General features: G+C 45.3%; 1 protein-coding gene across 4 annotated transcripts in view; it reads right to left on the bottom strand.

The window, feature by feature from the left end:
• Nucleotides 1–18,992, bottom strand: part of EPHA5 (EPH receptor A5) — a 192,623-nt gene that overhangs the window by 18,188 nt on the left and 155,443 nt on the right. For 3 of the 4 annotated variants that reach the window (XM_057376644.1, XM_057376637.1, XM_057376631.1), the window contains 6 exons: nucleotides 11,622–11,689; nucleotides 10,148–10,273; nucleotides 8,946–9,131; nucleotides 4,575–4,636; nucleotides 3,562–3,771; nucleotides 1,593–1,742 (listed from right to left, as the gene is read on the bottom strand). In XM_057376644.1, the coding sequence (XP_057232627.1) occupies nucleotides 1,593–1,742; nucleotides 3,562–3,771; nucleotides 4,575–4,636; nucleotides 8,946–9,131; nucleotides 10,148–10,273; nucleotides 11,622–11,689 (802 nt within the window). Of the gene's footprint in view, nucleotides 1–1,592; nucleotides 1,743–3,561; nucleotides 3,772–4,574; nucleotides 4,637–8,945; nucleotides 9,132–10,147; nucleotides 10,274–11,621; nucleotides 11,690–18,271; nucleotides 18,338–18,992 lie in introns of all 4 variants that reach the window. The other variant, XM_057376622.1, reaches the window with a different exon arrangement.

An 18,992-nucleotide genomic window follows, 5' to 3' on the forward strand; every position in this document is an offset into this window, starting at 1 on the left:
TCATGGTGATATGATCCAGACAAGGGACTCCCCTGACAYGGAGCATTACTTCACTGGCACCAGCCTCAATCTTAGCCTGGCATTTACTGAACAACATCTGTGCCATGCCAGTGTATCAGCATTAAAGATAGTAACAGGGCTCAGTGTGAGCGAGAAAGCTTGGCTCTCAGCTGCTGCATTCTCTGCAGACTCGGGGAGCCAGTCCCTGTATTYGATGAAGATAAATCCCTGTGCAGGTACACGCTGCTTTACTGAACTTCCTGCAAATGTGACAGCCTCAGCAATGCCGGAGGGGTGGGCATTCACACCAAACAATGCTCACCAAACAGACACACACACAAGAAGTGTGGTGTGACTCTCTCAAAGGCACCGCGCGTTTCCACGCCTGGCCTCAAAGGGAGATGAGACAGCAGCTCAGCATGGCAGGCAGTAACACCCACTGATGGCAAAGGCTCACTGACAGAGCCCAGGAAAGGCAGAATGCTCAGCCAGAGAGAGCCCTTGCTGCCACTGAAAAGGCACAAAGTCACTGGAATGGGAATGCTGCTGACAAAAGCAGAAAGGATGAAACACCAGGTGTTGTGACCAGWGGAAACTCATGATGGAAACCCATCCAGCAGTAGGATCTTCACAGGTAGCAGGGCTGTCCCACATCCCTCACGGTGAATCCAAMCTCACCGCTAGCTGGCATTCTCAAGAGATCTTCGCAAATCACAGTTCTCACGGGTGTGAAGAGGAAGGAGGGACCTAGAAAATCTGGCTATCCCAGGCTTAAATTTTTTAGCCTTAGACAAGGACAGATGTTGATGGTGAGCTCAGGGTAGAATGCAGCCCTGCAGTAGGATCAGAAGATCCTTACTCAGGCTCAAATTGGAGCTGCAGTCAGGTGGGAGACAGTATTCCCAGGCATCTCCCTGTTYGGAGATGCTTCAGAGGGTGGCCTCAGGTCAGAGGCTCAAGTGGGCACTGGAACTCAGGAGCAAGGGGACACAACTCRAAGGATACTGCACAAATGGATGAGGGGGTGTGTGAGCACAGACTTACAAGATGTTCACAACCAGAGCAAAACCATTCTCTTGAGAGCAGCAGTGCAAGAACAACCAAAGCACAGCTCTGTGGACTGCTGACACTTGATCAAATCACCCAGCTTCTGTTCCGGGAAACAAAGCCCTCACCACTACTCTCTTGAGCTTTTGCTTTACGTGGCAGCAGGGGTTTGGACAGACAACTGAAATGCTGCCAGTTTATCAGCATCTATCCCCTGGCAGGCCTTTGTCATTAAGCAGAGGAGGGACAGGCTGCAGCTCTAACAGCAWTAGTGCAGCCCCAGCGCTCTGCTGGGGGAAGCAGCCTTGCCTCTGTGCACACACATTTCCCTCTGTGCAAACACATTTCCCTCTGTGCACAGCCTGCTCCGAGCTGTGGCAAAAGGACAGAGCATCAAACGGGAGGATCCTTTCTGTCTGGCGTGGGGGAGCAAAGCCATTTTTACAGCAGCTCTCCTCCTCTTGTCCCCATTCTGCCTCTCTGATTGCAGAATGAATGCTGAACCCTCAGAGTCCCATCACACAGCAGCTCTGGCACGTGCTTACATCTTGGTTTGTCATCTCCCAGTAGGGCCTCTCGCCGTAGGACATCACCTCCCACATCACGATGCCGTAGCTCCAGACGTCGCTGGCCGACGTGAATTTGCGGAAGGCGATCGCTTCAGGTGCTGTCCACCGAATGGGGATCTTCCCTCCCTAAATGGAAAAGAAATGGAGAAAAACCCCAAAAAACAGATTGCAGARGAGGGCAGAGAACACGTGAAAAAAGTCGAAGCAGCTCTTCTCAGAGCACCAAGGGATGTTATTTTCTCTCTGGAAAGAGACATCGAATTTTAAAGTAAATCTGTTTGACAGCATGGGGCCCCTTTCCACATTATCTCAGCCCATAAGCATTTGTAGGCTGCCTACTAATTGGCTGTCCTGAAGGTTTGTTGTTTGAATGTTGTTTGAATGCTGGGACATGTATAGGATCAACATCTCAATTATGTTGCACGGGCTGGTAAGGGAATACAGTTCCTCCATTTCTGAGAGCGAGCGGGGGAGGAACAGACAGCTCTGAAGCTGAGGAAGACTTTGATCTAACGAGGGCTTCATGCAAATTGCTGCGGAAGTAATTCCCTTTTTTTTCTTTTTTCTTTTTTTTTTTTAATGCAGTCCTGGTCCTGCAGAGAGATCTGTGTAGCAGGCACAGAAATCTGTGTGTGCAAAGACCAGCCTGCTTGGCCTCTGCTGTGGGACTGAGAACGATGCCACAGCTGTCAAATGTGCTTTGCTGTTTCCTTTTCTCCTYTCTATCATTTCAGAACTCAAACTTCAGACCAACTCTGAGAAAGGAAAGGGGAGGGAAAGTGGGGTCTGGATTAAGGAATACTTTTCTCATTGGGTTTAAAGASTTGTCTCCCTTGATTTATATTAGAAAATATTTTACTGTGAAGTCCCTTCCTCTCAGTGTTGAGCTAAATATTGGAAGATCTCCCTGAATGCCCCCTAACAGCGCTTGTTATTGGAAAAAGACAGGATTTGGAACACATTTTAAAAGCAACTTCTTAAAAGTCTCTTCTTCCAATAATTACTTATTCACAAGCTCATCAAGTGCATGCCTACAGTGAAGGGCCAGATCCTCAGCAGTGCCAATTAGCACATGGCAGCACACGGGAGCCGCAGCAGGGCTGGCCAAGAGCCCCTCAGCCTGCAGGGAAGCGCCAGTCCAGCTGTGCACTGAGTCCCATCAYGGGGCTGTGACTGACAAAAGCAAAAAGGCCTTTCAAGATCTCCACAGGAACTGGGAATGTGACTCAAGACAGCTCCCACCACCACAAAACAATACCCTTGGAAAAGCACGGTAATAAGACACATCCAAGGTGTGCCAACCACTGCCATTAGTATTGGAGGCTCTCTCCAAGTCTGTGCTGCTGAGGCAGGGATCTGCCCACCCACTGTCTCCAGTGCCAGGGTCATGTGGGCAGAGCAGGGGCAGGGCACTGAGGCTGGAGAAAACTCTTTCTGGACCCCAACTGAGGCTGGAGAAACTCTTTCTTGGGTTGGGTGAAATGAGCCTCAATGGGTAATGCTGAGAGCAATGTGCACCACTTGCCATGGATATTCATTACACRCTCACCCATGTTTTAAAAGGGTTAAATTGTTCGAAAGACCATGACTTACATCACTAGTAGTGTGTCTGAACAAAGCAATTCTCTTTCTTTCCTTTGGTATTCACCAAAGAGGACAGAGAAGAGCTGGAAGCATGGCAACTTTGCAAAATTTGCCACTTGACTCATGTACCTGACTTAAAAGTTATTAGTTAAGCTCTGTGTTATTCAGCCACCCCCACCATAAATTTAATTAAATAAATTAATCTGGAATCAATTAACTGTTACCACCCGATCAAAACTTCTTGCACAGTTTAGAGGCTCTGAATTCACAGAAAACCTTTTGCTAGAGAGCCTGAACACTGAAATGTGGCAAGAAATACATTTTTCTTGAGCTCCATSAGTTTGGTACCTCCATAACTCACCCTGGTTGTGTATGCTGCTTCAGGGTCATCTTCTAGGACTCTGGAGAGGCCAAAGTCTGACACCTTGCAGACYAAGTTGCTGTTGATGAGGATATTCCTGGCGGCCAGATCTCTGTGCACATAGCCCATGTCAGACAGGTACTTCATCCCTGACGCGATGCCTCGGAGCATCCCGACCAGCTGGATCACTGTGAACTGCCCATCATTCTTCTGCAGAAGGATGGAGACATTTGATGAGCTGAGAGCCTCTGCACCCTCAGCGTTGCATGCACATGAATAAAAATGCAAAAGGCAAGTCTCCAAAAAGGAAACCAGGAAAATTAATAATTCATTACCCTCATGCTCTGACCATGAAGCTTTTCTAAGTTTCACTGTTTAGATTAGGATCTCTAGAGACAAAGCTGAGGAAATGTAGTTCTTTTAACTTGAGATCAAGGAGTGAGCTGCTTCTACTGGTGACTGATAAAGAAACTGTGACTAGGAGTGAACATGTGTGTATAAGGGCACCGGGCTGGGCTGTTTCTCAGTGAGCCAAYTGAATGGCACCAACTTGCATGGAAATTCTACCTGTAGGGGTTCATGAATACYTGGGGGGATAGGAGATCTTTCCCAAGTTGCCACATGGCATTTCTAGCCACTTCCCCCACTGTCCCTTCTCCAGCTCTTACATTTCATGGAAAAAACTCCAACAAGTCTGAGGTTTGCTATGTTGCAGTGTGGATCTGYTCTTGAATCACATCACATTTTGCAGGGTAAGCTAACACCTTCCATGCAGTCAACTGCCTTCTAAAATAAATGTAAAACCCTCMAATTTATGCTTACCTGTTTGTATCATTACATGCACCAGGTCCTTCATGATGCTGTGCAAATGTACACCAAAGACACAACGGAGCTACTCCTGCCTCCAGACACCACCAACACCCAGAAAATATTTTCACTGATAGTAACATCTACAAAGAACCCAAACCTTAACCAAGCCTCCAGGTCCCCTGGAAAAAGGATCTAAGTATTACCTTTAAAAATGTATCCAGAGAGCCATTCTCCATGTATTCAGTCACTATCATTACTGGTTTGCCTGGAAAAAAAAAAAAGGTGCATAAGTTTGCTAGAAATTTATTTAAAAAAATATGAGCAATAAAAAAGCCTTTTAATAGTGCACGAGCATGTGGCTATATGGCCATGTATAGTAAATCTACACCAAGACACTGCTGTCCCAGCACGATGGCAAGAATAAATACATAATTAGGGAAATTGAGGAGGAGGGGATGAAAAAATAAARCCATATTATGGGTGGGGTACCAAGCCCCAGATTATTTGGACGATGAGGTGGAGGTGGAAGTTGCAAACTGAACCCAGGCACCCCTGTTCTTGTCTCCACCGACAATCTGAAAGCTTGCAGAGAACAAACTGCACACAGCAACCTCTCTGGACCCTTCCCTCGAGCTTCAACTCCCTGAAGTARCAACGGGAACCCAACAAGAGCAACAGGCATGATCTGCAGCTTGAGCTCGGGAGCCACCAAAACCAAGCCCAGGAAAGGGTGGGATTGCATTCCTTGTAATTCAAGTAATTCCATGTGACTACCCTTGTAAACACATCTGGAAGTAAGAAAAGGAATGTTTATGCTGCAGAACAAAAGCTAGTGAAGTATGGAATGAGTGCAAGTGGAAATCAAAGTAAAAGTTCTTAACAAAAGACCTGGTCTCCTATTGTTGACAGGAATAATAATGTTTTTCCAAATCTGTTTGATTAATTTTCATGCCCGAGTCATTTTAATAGTAATTATATATAGTTTTTGCTCAGTTTTTGTATCTAATTTCTCGCTAGCTTGCCACAATGGCATAGCAATAATTAATGTTGTGTGCTCCAGCCCTTGTAAATTCAATGAAATCTTATAAGAACATGTAAATTATTTTTTATTTAAATCAATTTCCATTAGCTAGCATGAAGCACAGACAAAAGAGGAGCTGTCAGTTATTTGTAAAGTGCATTATAAATGCCTTTCATAGAAATGATCAACGAGAGCTGCCATGTGTCATAACATGCACATGAAGGTAAATACTAAAAATCAGTGCATGTCCCACTATTTAGATAGATCTTAATTTTCCCATTTTTGATTACCTTAACTATTTTGCCTAATTTACTGCCTAATTATGTACATAACAAAGGTAATTGTGAAGTTGTCAATCAAAATACTCACTGCTGTGCAAATACTACCTTTGCAGCCTGAAGGACCTGTGATGCTTCAACACTTTTAAGTTACTATCACAGCTGWTGCCCAAGCTTGAAACTTGCCCAAAATACTACTTTTTGGATATTGGAAATGCACCTTGGGACTATGAAAAAGATTGCTGAATCCCAAATGAAATGATGGGGCCTATCTTTAAGGATGACAGCCACCTGTCTATGAACAACACAGGCTGCATGTAGGAGGGAGGAGAGATCTCGGGGGCCATTGCTCTTGGCTGGCAAACATGTCAGTGGCTTTGCAGGGAAGAAAACCCCAGGGATATCTCAAATGTTAAAAATTAAATTGTTTTTAAATGCTACTGTAGCATGGGGTCCCTTATTTTAAACCAAACTGTAGCATGGGGTCCCTTATTTCTGGCACTTCAAGGTAGCATTGCAGTGAGAATGGTGTCTTGTTACGCCACCACCCTGGGGGACCTCCTTTGGATGCCATCAGAGAAAAAAAAAATAGGATTTCTGGCACTTAAGTTTCATTATCTGACTGCTGCAGGTTGGCAGCAATCATGGAATAAATTAACCCCATATCCAAGAGCATGGAAATAAGGACACAAACAGGTAACTTTCAACAAAGTAAATTAAAAGTAAACATCCGCCCTTCTAAAGTGCTGGGCTGATTCTCTGCGCCACCAGGGCTTCCTCCTGCTGGCATTACCTGGCCATAAAATATATGCCAATGACACTYGTGCCAGTGTATTAATGTAATGTGCACACCATCAGAGAAACCAAATGGGATGCAAATTAAAACTGTCACTGCATTTGTAAAGCAGATATAGCTAAGGGTTTGTCTGCAAGGGGACAGAGAAMATGACTAGTCCAAATTAATTAAGGTGTGCATTTCAACTATTTTAGGTAAATGGTATGAAGCCACTGCACAGATATTCTCATTCAGAATTAAAAATGGCCTAATTCAATTTAATTTACTTCCAAAGTAAATCATGATGTGGCAGACATTTTACCCTAAATATTTTATTCTACAAAAGGCCAACAACTGCGACACTGAAGGGTAAAAGAAGTTAAACAATACTTTGAGAGAGCAGAATACTTTGTGATTCCTAAAGATTGTTTTGGTCCATGTAAAACAAAAGGAAAAARCTATGAAGTTGCTACAGATGTCTGCTGGAAAAAAAATCTGAGTGCAGTAAACAAATATTTACTGGGCTAATGAGAAGCTCTTGGTGTATATATCCCCCAGAATCCAAACTCCAGTTGTTCCAAGTCTAATTTAGAAGCAGAGCTCCCTGTGCTTCCACAGCCTTTGGAGCAGCCAACCACTTTATGTAAAGGCAGCTTGCTAGGGAGGCACATTCTCACTAAAAGTGGGACTTCCGACCATCCCGAGGCCACAGCAGCCAGAAAGACTAAAGCTCCTGCCAGTAGCAGCTTTCATGGATGTATAACCATCACTCACTCCCTGCCCAATATTCCATATCCCTGCAGGGCTAGAAATTTGAGCTCTTACGTATTAAGGWTCACACAAGGTGTCCCCAACACATTTGATTTTTTTTTTTTTTTTGAGAAATCTATTTTGGTTATTTTAAAAAAAGTTCTCAAAAGTTTTAGGAAATGCAGTTTCAAGGAAAAATGCAAGAAAAGGTTGTTGATTACAAAACAGCATTGATTTTGTGGAGGTCACAAGGACAAACAGCTAGAGCCTCTGTACCTTCTCTATTGGTTCTTCTGAAAAAGAACCAATGTTGGAGATGCTTCCTCGGAGGAATGAGACTGAGAAATGGTACAGAGAGCAGCCACATGGCCCCAAACACTGCCATCTGAACAGCAGCAGCCAAGCCAGCTCTGACATTGCCAAATGTGAAGACAAGAGGGGAGGCAGCCATTCACATCTGTGAGGCTGGGGCTTCCTCACTTAAAATACATCTTAAAATAAAGAAGTAGCTCTTTTCCGCAAAATAATCCTTGAGGCAAATACTGGAGATCCCCCAAGGCTTTAAAATGGATGAGYAACAACAGCTCTACACATTTTCCAYGGCCTTAGCACAGCACCAACAGCCTTGTGCTGGGCACATTTGGATGTGCTGTCCCTTCCCCTTATCTTTAGTGCACACAGTAATTTGGAAAGAACTGGAAAAGTTACCAAAGGCTGTTTTGCTAACTGAGCAGTCAGACCTCAGTAACTCTCATGCTGGGATGCCCTCAATCCCTCACATATGCCAGCACCACTATGGCAACTATGATCAGGGGCAATTCTAGCAGATCCCAGAGGGAGTTTGCTTTAATTGATGTTTTACACAGTCCTGTCATCTTCACCTACAGTTCTGTTCTTCTTCCCTGCTTCTGAAAAGCAAAACTTCAGCTACCTTCTGTTCTTGCTTGCACACCATGGGAGTGATCACYAGGCTCAGCACTACTCTCCTGAGAGCTTTGCTTCAGCAGTTTCTCAAAATATRATGGCTGGAAATCATCAGGGGTGTGGGTGGGTTCCCCTTCCTTCCAGACTCTCGGTAGCAAATCTTCCTCCTGCCCTCGCCAGGGAAATCACTTCCCACTACTTGGCACATCTTTGTCCACCCTGAGGATGATGTGGTTTCAAAAGGAAACAAATAAAAGCAGAAAKAAGAGGCAAGACTGCTTGGAAAACTTAGTGGCTGGCCTGGCATTGCTGCGTTCAAAACACTCTTGCATTTTGCAGCTGGTACGAGCTGCTGCACCACCTGCAAGGCAGGAATCAAGCAGCACATTCCAGGGGCATTCAGACATTCCAGGCTGTCTCTGTCACACACACACTGCATGAGGCTGGCCAAAAACATCTTCCATTTCTGTCTCATTTAATTTTGGACCTTTGAAAAGGGGTCTTCTCTTAGCCCATGCATATTATGCCTAGGTGAGGCAAGSTCTCCAGAGGCAGCTGAAGTTTTTATCATTTTAGTTATTATCTATCCATTCTGGCTGGATGAACACCAAACCTCTTTGGKCACAAACCTCCTTTTTACAATGTCAGCGAAACTGTTTCTGGCTGGACCTATCAAATATGACACTTCAGGCAAYGGGAGTTCACTTTTTTTGAGAAATTATGAAAAGTGCATTCAGAACAGGCACCACSCAAGTCTTCCTCCCTTTAACCAAATCTCCCATCAGCCAGAGTTCACAGAGAGGAGCCCACAGCAAGCTGTACCTACTTTTTGTGACGACACCCTCCAGGTGGATGATGTTGGGGTGGTCAAACTGCCCCATGATGCTTGCTTCTCCCAAGAAATCTCTTCTCTGTTTCTCTGTGTAGCCCACCTTCAGGGTTTTGATGGCCACTGGAAACTCACGCTTTCCCTGCAGCTTCAGCCGCCCGCTGCAGACTTCCCCAAATTCACCTTCAGAGGAAAATCAGGAAGAACGGGATCACACCACRCCAAGGGAACACATGATGTGCCTCTGTGCGCAGGATGCAGCTCAGCCTCGGCTGATGAAAAGCACGAGGGGCTGCCCAGCACTCATGGATATGGATTGCTGAACACCACAGTGATGACCACCTCAAATAGCCACTGTGCCAYAAGCCAAGTAATTCATAAGCACAAGAAGACTGGGAATAAAAATGTAATTTTCTTATATTTTAAGAGCTATGCTTTATATTCCACTGGGCTTTTTTCTCATTTCATATTTTTGTCTACTGTATGAAAGAGCCCTGTCACATCCCATACCATCCTCCTTGTGTGGATAGCTGTAAAACTCAAGCCACATGCTTTTAACCTTCCTTTGGTAAGTTACATAGATGGAATGCTGTCAGCCTTTCACAGTAACATATATTTTTATRGACTATAAGCCCTTTACAATTTTATTACTACCTTTTTCAAAAAGTAACCTAAATGGATTTTTTTTTCTGGTGAACAGTAAGTGACATCCAAACCCACTTTTTCAGAGGATAGAAAACACTCCTAAGGTTGGATGCAAACAAACAGCTTTACTGAAAACAAAATGGGAGTTTCTTCTTTTAACCAAAGAAGTTTAAAGCTTTGGACTTTGGCTTGTGCTTTTTTAATGTCCCAGGTGACATCTTATTCTTAGTTTTTGCTTCAAGTCTGGCCTTAACGTGGGGGGATAAAAAGGTTAAAAGAGCAAAAAGAATGTGAAAATTAAGTGACTCCTTTCCCTTAGCATCYATTAAAATAGCTCAGCTTGGTCCAAATGTGACCATTTTCTGGCATTTTCAGTTCAGCTCCTGAATTTCAAAACTGCAGACAATGACAGTGTCCCAATCTTCAGCTGGAACATGCTCACCTTCATTGCAGGGTACCTAAMAGCTCAAATATTCCACGCCCCTTCCCAGCTCTCTCATGCTGAGAAAGCCAACCCCTCGCGTTGCTAAGGGTCATGAAATGCATTTCCATACCAGCTCCAATAACTCTTTCAATGGTTATGCATGAAGCTTCAATTTCCTTAGCAAACTCGTGGACAGCTTGATTGGGGTCCTCGTAGGTGTGGGGATCAACGTAGGTCCTCACTCCAGGCAGCTTAACTGCAAACACAAATTAAGCACATTTAATGGCACACGACATCACAGAAAATGGGCATTACACACTCCTGGCCCTTGCACTCTGCTCTGCTGGAAATTTATTTATACGGTGAAAATGAGTGTCATTCTTGAAAAATGGCATTTAGTTTGYATGTGACATATGTGCAACTTCATCTTATTTAGAAAAGCACCACAGTGGCCGGCTGGAGTGACACACAGCTAAAAATCCCTTTTGGTGCTCTGTAATGGGTTGGTCCAGGGTCTGGCAGAACAGGATCCCTTTCTGGAACTAGAGAYGGTACACCAGGAGGAAAAGTACAAAAAGCAAAATGTTACAGGAATAACTTGCAAAGCAAGCTGGATGGAGGGGGGTTGATGGAGAGCTGAAATAAATTATGCCCTACCAGTCACACATCAGCTAATCAATCGCCCACATTATTTCAGACAGAGCTGCTGAGATTTAAAAGAACTGAGTGTTTGCAGTACAAAGCCCGTGGGTTGTATCAGTATAAATATAATCAATAGCCGGCTCTTTCTCTAGGACTTGAGAGGGGAAAAAGTATTTTCATTATCCATATTATAAGTTTGTTTTGACAATCATTAAGGCTACTCACATGAAGAACTGCTCATCAGTCTAATGAGACAGCTACATTACACTGCGGCTCTTAATTGATTCGCTTCCTGCTGCCTTCATTACACAGCACTAATGGAAATTTGACTTTCACTCACAATGTGTTTGCCTTTTCCACCCCAAAAGGCACCTCACTGTTACCCAAACCCAGATCCCACAGCTCTTGACGGAAGAAGGACTGATAGCAACCGTGAGATTTACTTTCCAGTATCACCGCAGAGAGGTTTTCTGTACAAGGGCATTTCTGAAAGCTTCCTTGGTGCAGGAAATTGGTGTCATTCCTCATACCCAAGCCAAAGAGTAGCAGGGGGCTTGGTCCTCGCAGCTGGCTGGGGTGACACAAGGGTTTCAAACAGGTATTTTGGACTGATGTGTCCAGACCACAAAAATGTTGAGTTGGTATGCGGTGACCAGGAAAAATTAATAACGTCTTGGTTCACACAGCAAAGACASAGGAACAAACCAAAAGAGCTCACTAGAAAGATCTGCTGCAAGCATACAGGTGTGAATAGCTCAGCACATAGGATTGTTCAAATGTTCAGTTCTCTGTAGGGCTTGCTGCAGGGGCAGGTGGGAACCTACTGCACAAAAAACTCTTTGGTGAATTACAAGAAAAAACAGATTTTAAATTTCTTTTCTTTCCAGAAAACCACCTCTCAGTTGAATTTCTTATTACCACAGAAAGTCAAAACCACATGTATATGTTTGTTCTTTACTCACTGTGGCCATTATGAAAATGCATCTTTTCTTCTTCTGGATCTTGTTTAGCCTTGCTATAGCCACATCGCCTGGAAAAAAAGAACCCACAATAAAAGCGTATTTTTGTCTCTGGTATGGCAGAACTCCATCTTTTACTTCAAATCACACAATGCACAGAAACCCAGAGCAGTGACRAACCCAACCTCTCTAGTGGCTCTATTGCTGCTGTCCCAGTTTTTGCTCATCAAGCTACTTGCAATTTCCCTAASGGGATTCAAGGCTCAAGGCCCATGGATTTTCAATTGGACTTGTGTTTCCAAATCCCACAGATGCTTCTGAATAACTCCACGCTACCTGACATCTAATGAAGCTATTATTAAGAAGAAAAGAAAGCAGGAACAGGAAGGACAGTGGAAGGGGAATGGGATGAAATATCACAATTCCAGAAACAATATCTCCTGGACTGCTGAGCTTTTGCAGGCATTGTGTTGTATGTCTTGCATGCTCCCCTTCACCTACTGTGCATCTGCACAGAACTTTAAATGACGATATTTTAGAAAATGGCCTTGTGTAAACATTAACACCTTATACACATGCAAAATAATGGCCTAAAACAAAACAAAACAAAACAAAACAAAATCTGTTGCCTCACTGCCTTCAGGGGTCTCCTACATATTGTTGCCACTGCACAGCGTTTCATGCACATCTTCTGTCTTTCCACAGGGGAGCTGCCATTCATTCATTTCCAGGCCCAGCAGAATAAAGATGGAAGAATGCAAGCTGCCTGACCTATGCTGCTCCCACCTCAGCACCAGACAGCGCAAAGACAGTGCTGAATCCAACCATGGAGTTGCAGCCACAGTCCTATGGAAGTCGTATCTTCCCCAAGGCATCCTCCTATTAGTTTTTGGTTGCCCTTCCCTGACTCAGCTTCGTTCTTCTCTTTGGTTTTCCAGGGGATAGTTTTCCATTAGCATCAACTGTCTGATTTGTGGCACTTCTGAGATCTGCTTAACTTAGCCAACCACACAGGAAGCCCCAGGACAACTGCACAGGCAAGAATTGCTACACACACACACACACACATTTAAAAATACGGGATGAGGTGTGTAGGATGCACATGTATATGCCCGTCTTTCCAAGGACCTGCTAACATAACTCGATACAGGAACTGGATCATCCTCACCACATCAACATGAGGCTGARGGATGCTGCTTGGTAGAATGAGAAACTGGAAACAGACACCGGCAAGCCAGCCAGCATGCAGCAGAATCACTGGCTGGCACACCACAAAGAAAGCCTCAGGCTACTCAGAAGTCACTTAAAGCTGTGAAACTTGGAGTTCTCTCTTCCATTGCTTCGGTGATTTTTGAGCTAGGGGCATGTTGAGCACTCCAGCATCACTCACAGCAATGAGGAGCATATGATTAGCAGGAACAAAACTGCAATTAGGAGGAGGMAGGAACAGGCATCTGCATGAAACATGCCCTCAGCATGAAGTCCTATTACAGGGAACTGCTGTCTGCCTGAATGCAAGGGGCCAAGCAGCCTTTCGGCTATASGATTTTGGCACGGGGTCTGTGAAATTATCACAATTACAAACAAAAGCCTGAACACGATGAGACACCACCGTTGAGCTGGACCTGGCAAAGCTGGATGCTGGGCAGTCAAGGAGGGGAAAAGCAACATGAGCTTCTGGGGCTATTCCAGGGAAGGGGAAGCTTACCTTGGGGAGAAAGAGAGACCTGTGCTACAAGGAGAGGAAGGAAAAACAGAGATTGCAAAGGTTGTGCAAGCGCAGGGAATGGATCGAGAAGACAAGGGAAGGCTGGCAAGCAGTCTGGGGACACAGGCAGGGAGATATACAGGTTACACTTGATAAACAGCCAGGCTATCCATGCAGGGCACAATTTCAGCAGCAGCAACCAAGCTGAGACCATAACACTTTGAATGCAAACCCCACAAGAACAGCACTGAGGTGGTCAGAGATGTGGCTCAGTTATCTGCATGCTGGTGCTCACTGCCTTGCTCTAAAAGCAGCAGTGCCATTTCCTGAGATGGGGTCCTGCATAATTAAYTCAAAATCTAAGCACTAGGGGTACATGGAGACCCAGGGAGCAAGGGTCATTTCAAAGCACATTCTGTTCACAACCCCGTGGTGAGAAGGGATTCTTCTTCACCATATGACCTCCCCTTCAACTGAATAAACGAGAGAGATGAGTCTCAGTATCAAGTCCCACTTCTGGCAACCCCAATTTTTTCTGCTGCAAGTTGCCAAAGTTACATCAGTTTTCTGCAGAACTGATTTTTCTGGATGGAGGCATATGACTCCATTTTCCTTTTGAAAATACACACACATTTCAATTAATCCTCCTACCAAATGCACGTATCCGGTATCTCCTCTGTTTGCCTTTTGGAGCAAATGCCTTTATCTCTTCTTCAGGTTTGGAACACTTTGCCTGTAAAAATGTTTCTCTACCATCATTCTCTTTATGACCTGCATCTCCTGATTCTCTGACCATGAATGCAGAGGAGACAGAAACGCCATCCCTTGCACAGAGTGATCCAAGCACACCTTGATGCACAGCAGTCCTTATTTTACTGCCCACGGACACAATCCAAGGGTCAGTGCAAACCAGTTGGCTCCAGCTGCCCCCTTCTCTGGAGCTGGGTAACAAACACAGCAGCACATCACATCAGCATACCAAATCAGGCTCCGGGATGCCCAGAGCATCATTAGAACCAGCCTTGACAAGACGTGTCAAAGCCAAATGGCATCTGGTGGACTGTGACTGTCAAGCAACAGTTGGGTGTCACTAATAAAGCTTGCTGCAAAACCTGCCCTCACTGGTGCCTTTCTCACACTTTCTCCAACTACCCAGAGCCCACGCTGACTTTGGCTAAACCACACTTCTTCCATTCTTGACCTTCAGATGCTTTAAATAACACACACAAGCAATTTTTTCTCCTTTCTTCCCCAACTGAATCCCATAAAAATCTGCAATTTCAGGTTAACAGTCCTGAGCCACTTTGTGAATCTTACTGGCAGATCAAAGTRTCTAAATATTGGGGCTTTGCAATGTATTTTGGGAGGAAAAAAAAAGCTCTCAATTGTTTGTGAAATACCCCATTTCTGCATGTGCATTTGCTCTTAATATTTATTGGCAAAGCTGTGAGTCAAAAGCCCTGACAGAAGACTCATTCTCTAGTTTATTATCACTGTACAAACCATRGATTTCCTATATCTTTTCTATATCATGCATAGCAAAGGAATAAAGATCCCGACGCTCGCTTCATCTCCCACCGAGCTGGAGACACTCAGCCAAAGAGTTAAGCAGCACACCTGAATCTCAAKTCATTTACTCCTGTTGTGGGTTTGTCCCAGTTTCTCTGTGTAGGAAGCAGATGTTTTCCTTCCACAGCTCTGTGTTTTTCAATGAAAGTATCCGARGCAAAAAGAAAAGTGAGACTTTAAATATTCTTAAGGCATCATGTCTTATTTAAAAACTACTTGCAGATTGGCAGGCAGCTCGTAAAATATTTATAGAGCAGATTATAAAAGTGAAGTTGTAAAATGATCCCTATATAGGTTTATAAAATATAAAACGGACAGGTAGAAAGATGAAGAATCCAGCTGGGAAACCAGTGCCCACTACCCTGCATGGCAGAAGCCAATTCGTGGAGAAAAATTCTTCAAGAAGTGAGGCAGGAAGATACTTGCTCTCCCTGGACTGATGGAGATGCTTTTGTTTCTGCTTCAGGGTATCCTTGTGGGTTGTGCATGTCCCCTCGGCCACTTGAGGCATTCCCCTGAAAACCACAGAATGCCCAAGGGAAGGAGTTTTCATTTCCCTAGCTAGGGYCACCAATTCTGGTCACAAGCCAGGCAAAACACAGCCAGGGGTCTGTGAACCTGGACCTTGGACATTGAGCCCTCGGTGGTGACGTGGAAAAATCTTGACATGCCTTTTTTTACAGGCTTAGGCCACAGCATTTCAGCACACAGCCAAGGCAATCACTGGAAATGCAGGTGGGGACAGCACTGAGACATCCCTGACGAGGAAAGGGACTTCACCCTGCCAGCTGCAGTCTGTACCATYGAACAGGTTGTGCCCTGAAGCAGCCTGCAATCTCCCATGCCAGTCTGGCAGAGATTTATATATGTATTTAATCTCTTAAATATGAGACAAACGAAGCATATGCACTCCTCTGAAACAGAGACAAAASACTTCTTTTTCAGGGGTGAGACATTCACTCGGAAGTACGTCTTTTGCAATAAATCAACTTAGAGGAACGCTTCCTCAAGCTGTCACTTTACGGAGGCTTGCAAGGACTGCAAGGTTGTTGTTTACAAGGGGTTAGTGCTTATTTCAGACTATTTGTTCCAAGATGTTTAAGCAATAAAGCTGCATACGTGTTGCAGGGCATGATCGTGTTCCATGCAGAGGAACAAACAAAAATGGATCTGTCCATCTGGCCAGGATCCTGTCGCCTCAGCTCACGTGTGGAGACAATAACTTTTTCAGCAAATAGCTTCATCCTTGATAAACAACACTGATACTGAGAGCCAGAGGCAAAACCCTACCACTAGTGATTGTAGAATATGTTCAGCATTTGCATTTGCTGCTTGCAATCCCAGAATAAATTCAACATCACAAAACCAGGGACTACTCAAGGGACTGGTGAAAACCAAACAGCTTCTACACTAGAAGTTGCTTTCCATTTTTCTGGTCGCTTTCCTCCTGCACAAGATCAAGAGAGCAGTAAAAGGTCTGGTGATGACAAGCGAAGACCTTCAGCCCAGTTCACAGACACAGGAGATGGCTGGCCTGAAAGGAACCAGGCAGATTCCCTTTCTAAGGGCTACAGGCTCACAGTCTTCTCAGCTGCCTTCCCAGCACTGCTGTCCCCTCTGCACTGTGTGACCCTGTATTTGACCTCTGATTRACTTGGATGCCTTACAAAGGAAGCTTCACAAATCCAGCAGTGGTATTTTTAGCCTTTAGTGTTTCCCTGCCTTTGCGCTGAATGACTCCCTGCTTTCCTAAACCACCACCAGAACAATTAAAAATAATTTAAACAAGATACCGTTTTCCCCTCTTGCAGGAAGCTCCCYCTGAAGTGATTTCCATCAATCTCTCTAAAGAGGTTGTAATGCCTTCCCATAGCACAGCCAATGGCATCTGTGTCTTGAAGTAACTTTTCTCATTTCCCCCTCCCAGCTTGCAGCCACATYAGTCTCTCTGCAGCTTAGGAGGAAACCTGCAGAGGGTGTTTTCCAGGTCAGCCAAGTTTTCCTTGTGCATCTCTCTTCTTCACAGCCGTCCAGTCCAATCCTGGTCTCCTCTGAGAAGTATTTTCCGTCGCTGTCAGGCTCTGGTTGGGGGCCTTGCTGAGGAYATTTGATGAGTGACTTGCAGCGAGGGACTGTTCGCTCACTGGTGCCACAGGCATGACAGACAACAGAAGTATCCTGAGGTTTTCTTTCAGAGCAATCATTGCCAAAATGGTGGCCCACATACCAGAACAACTTTTTACAGGCACACACTTTGAGCTGAGCATCCTTRCTTGCTAACTCTGCCCTTAAGCTCTGAAAAGTCACAAAAAACAAGTAAAAAAATGCCCCATCAGGGAAAAAAAACCCACAAAACCAAACCCCAAACTCTTCCTTATTTCAGGCCTCTGTCAAAATAAAAATACAGYACCAGAGGACCCCAGAATGGCCCAACTTAGTGAGTGCTGTGCTCCACAGCAAGGGACTGCACCATGACCCAGCTACCACCATGCAAAGCCTCAGCATCCCATAGCAGCAGAGTTCCACACCTCTCACAAGCTAYGCTGAAAAACCTTCCCAGCTCAACAATGCATGTGGGATATCTCAAAAGTTCTGTGGTCTCAAGCAGCTACCTGATGGGGATGGAGATTACATGTGTCTCTTAGGAGGCTTAGGAAGATCTCTGCCCACACAAATATTCCAGCTGATTCTCCTTTGGGAAGCAACTCAACTTGCACCCGGTCAGACCAACAGCAATTARAATCACCCTCCTCTGGCTAGTTAGGAAAGAGGGGAGAGCACAAGAGAGCAGAAGGTGGTGAGGCAGCCCAGATGGTGGCAGAACAGGACAGCATGCAGCACGGCCACGCACCTCGGGACACCCGCAGAGATATGTCCAACGCTGCTGGAGCATATCGCRGGCAGACAGCACCACGGCAGCGCTGCGTATGCCACACGCTGACACGTATGTCCATGACATACAGCTCATTCCACCGACATGCATGTCACATGCCACTCCACACCTTTCCACTCCCGCCTACCCCCAGCCTCCTCTCCGGGGGCACACGGCCTCCCCCAGCCCCTATGGATGGAGAGAAGCACAACCCGCTGGGTGCCCAACACACGTGATGTTTTATCAGACACCTGGTGCAATGTCTGGACTGATCATGGCACAACACAGCAGGTTTTCCCCCCCTGAGATCCCTGCCCTCGCTGAGGATACACTCTGCTTCAGGTCACGCTATTTCCAGATGTTGAGATAGACAAGCTGGGTACAGAGATCAGATGAGAAAGTGATTTCCAGGCCAATACAAGAAAGGAAGGGAGAGGCAGACTGAGCACAGAAAACACGGACGGAGGACACGAAGTAGGAGCCAGCACGGGTGGGAACACTGACCATGTTAGGCTCGGATAGGCAACAGCACGCAGAGAAGAAGCCCACCCACAGCCATGATCGCAGCAACTGAAAAGCAAACAAAAAGGCCCAGGATAAGGAATAATCCCACCGCCCTGGCAAGGTGCAAATACATTCCCAACATTTTTATAAGTATTTCTTCCTTCTTACTGCAATTGTTATTTGGACCTGAACACCCTGGGCTGCAAAAATTTTATGGCATTTGCTATTGTTGGTGAAAAACGCCTTGGGGAGAGTGCCTAGATCCTGGTCCTGTAAAGCAGTTAACCATATGCTTCCTGCACTTGAGCACCACTGTCAGGATTAACGGGGCCACCCATGTGCTTAAACTTAAGCACCTGCCTTGAAGCAGGCAAAGTGACTTTTTTCCACAAGCATGCATGTGGTACAATTACAATTGCCTTTAAAAAAGGAAAAGCACTGGATGAACATGAGCCCTGCTTTTGCAGACCCTTGTGCATGTACTGGACTCACAGAGCCCTTTCTGCACCTCCTTGTACCAGTGAAGCTTTGCACAMGCTTTAGGAATCTGCAGAAGCAGGGCCTTGTGAGTCGTGGGAGAGCATTCAGCMTAAATAAACCCAAAATATGGTGATCTGAAAGGCACTGCATGCACCCACAGATTGCCTTTGAAGGCTGCTCAGCCATTACTTTTCCCTAACCTAGGTTTGCCTGGCATCAGTTTGCCTAGCATCAGTTCTCA

This window comes from Malurus melanocephalus, unplaced genomic scaffold (assembly GCF_030028575.1).
Source record: "Malurus melanocephalus ecotype Western Australia unplaced genomic scaffold, MMel_1.1 scaffold_9, whole genome shotgun sequence".
Classification (NCBI taxonomy): Eukaryota; Metazoa; Chordata; class Aves; order Passeriformes; family Maluridae; genus Malurus; species Malurus melanocephalus.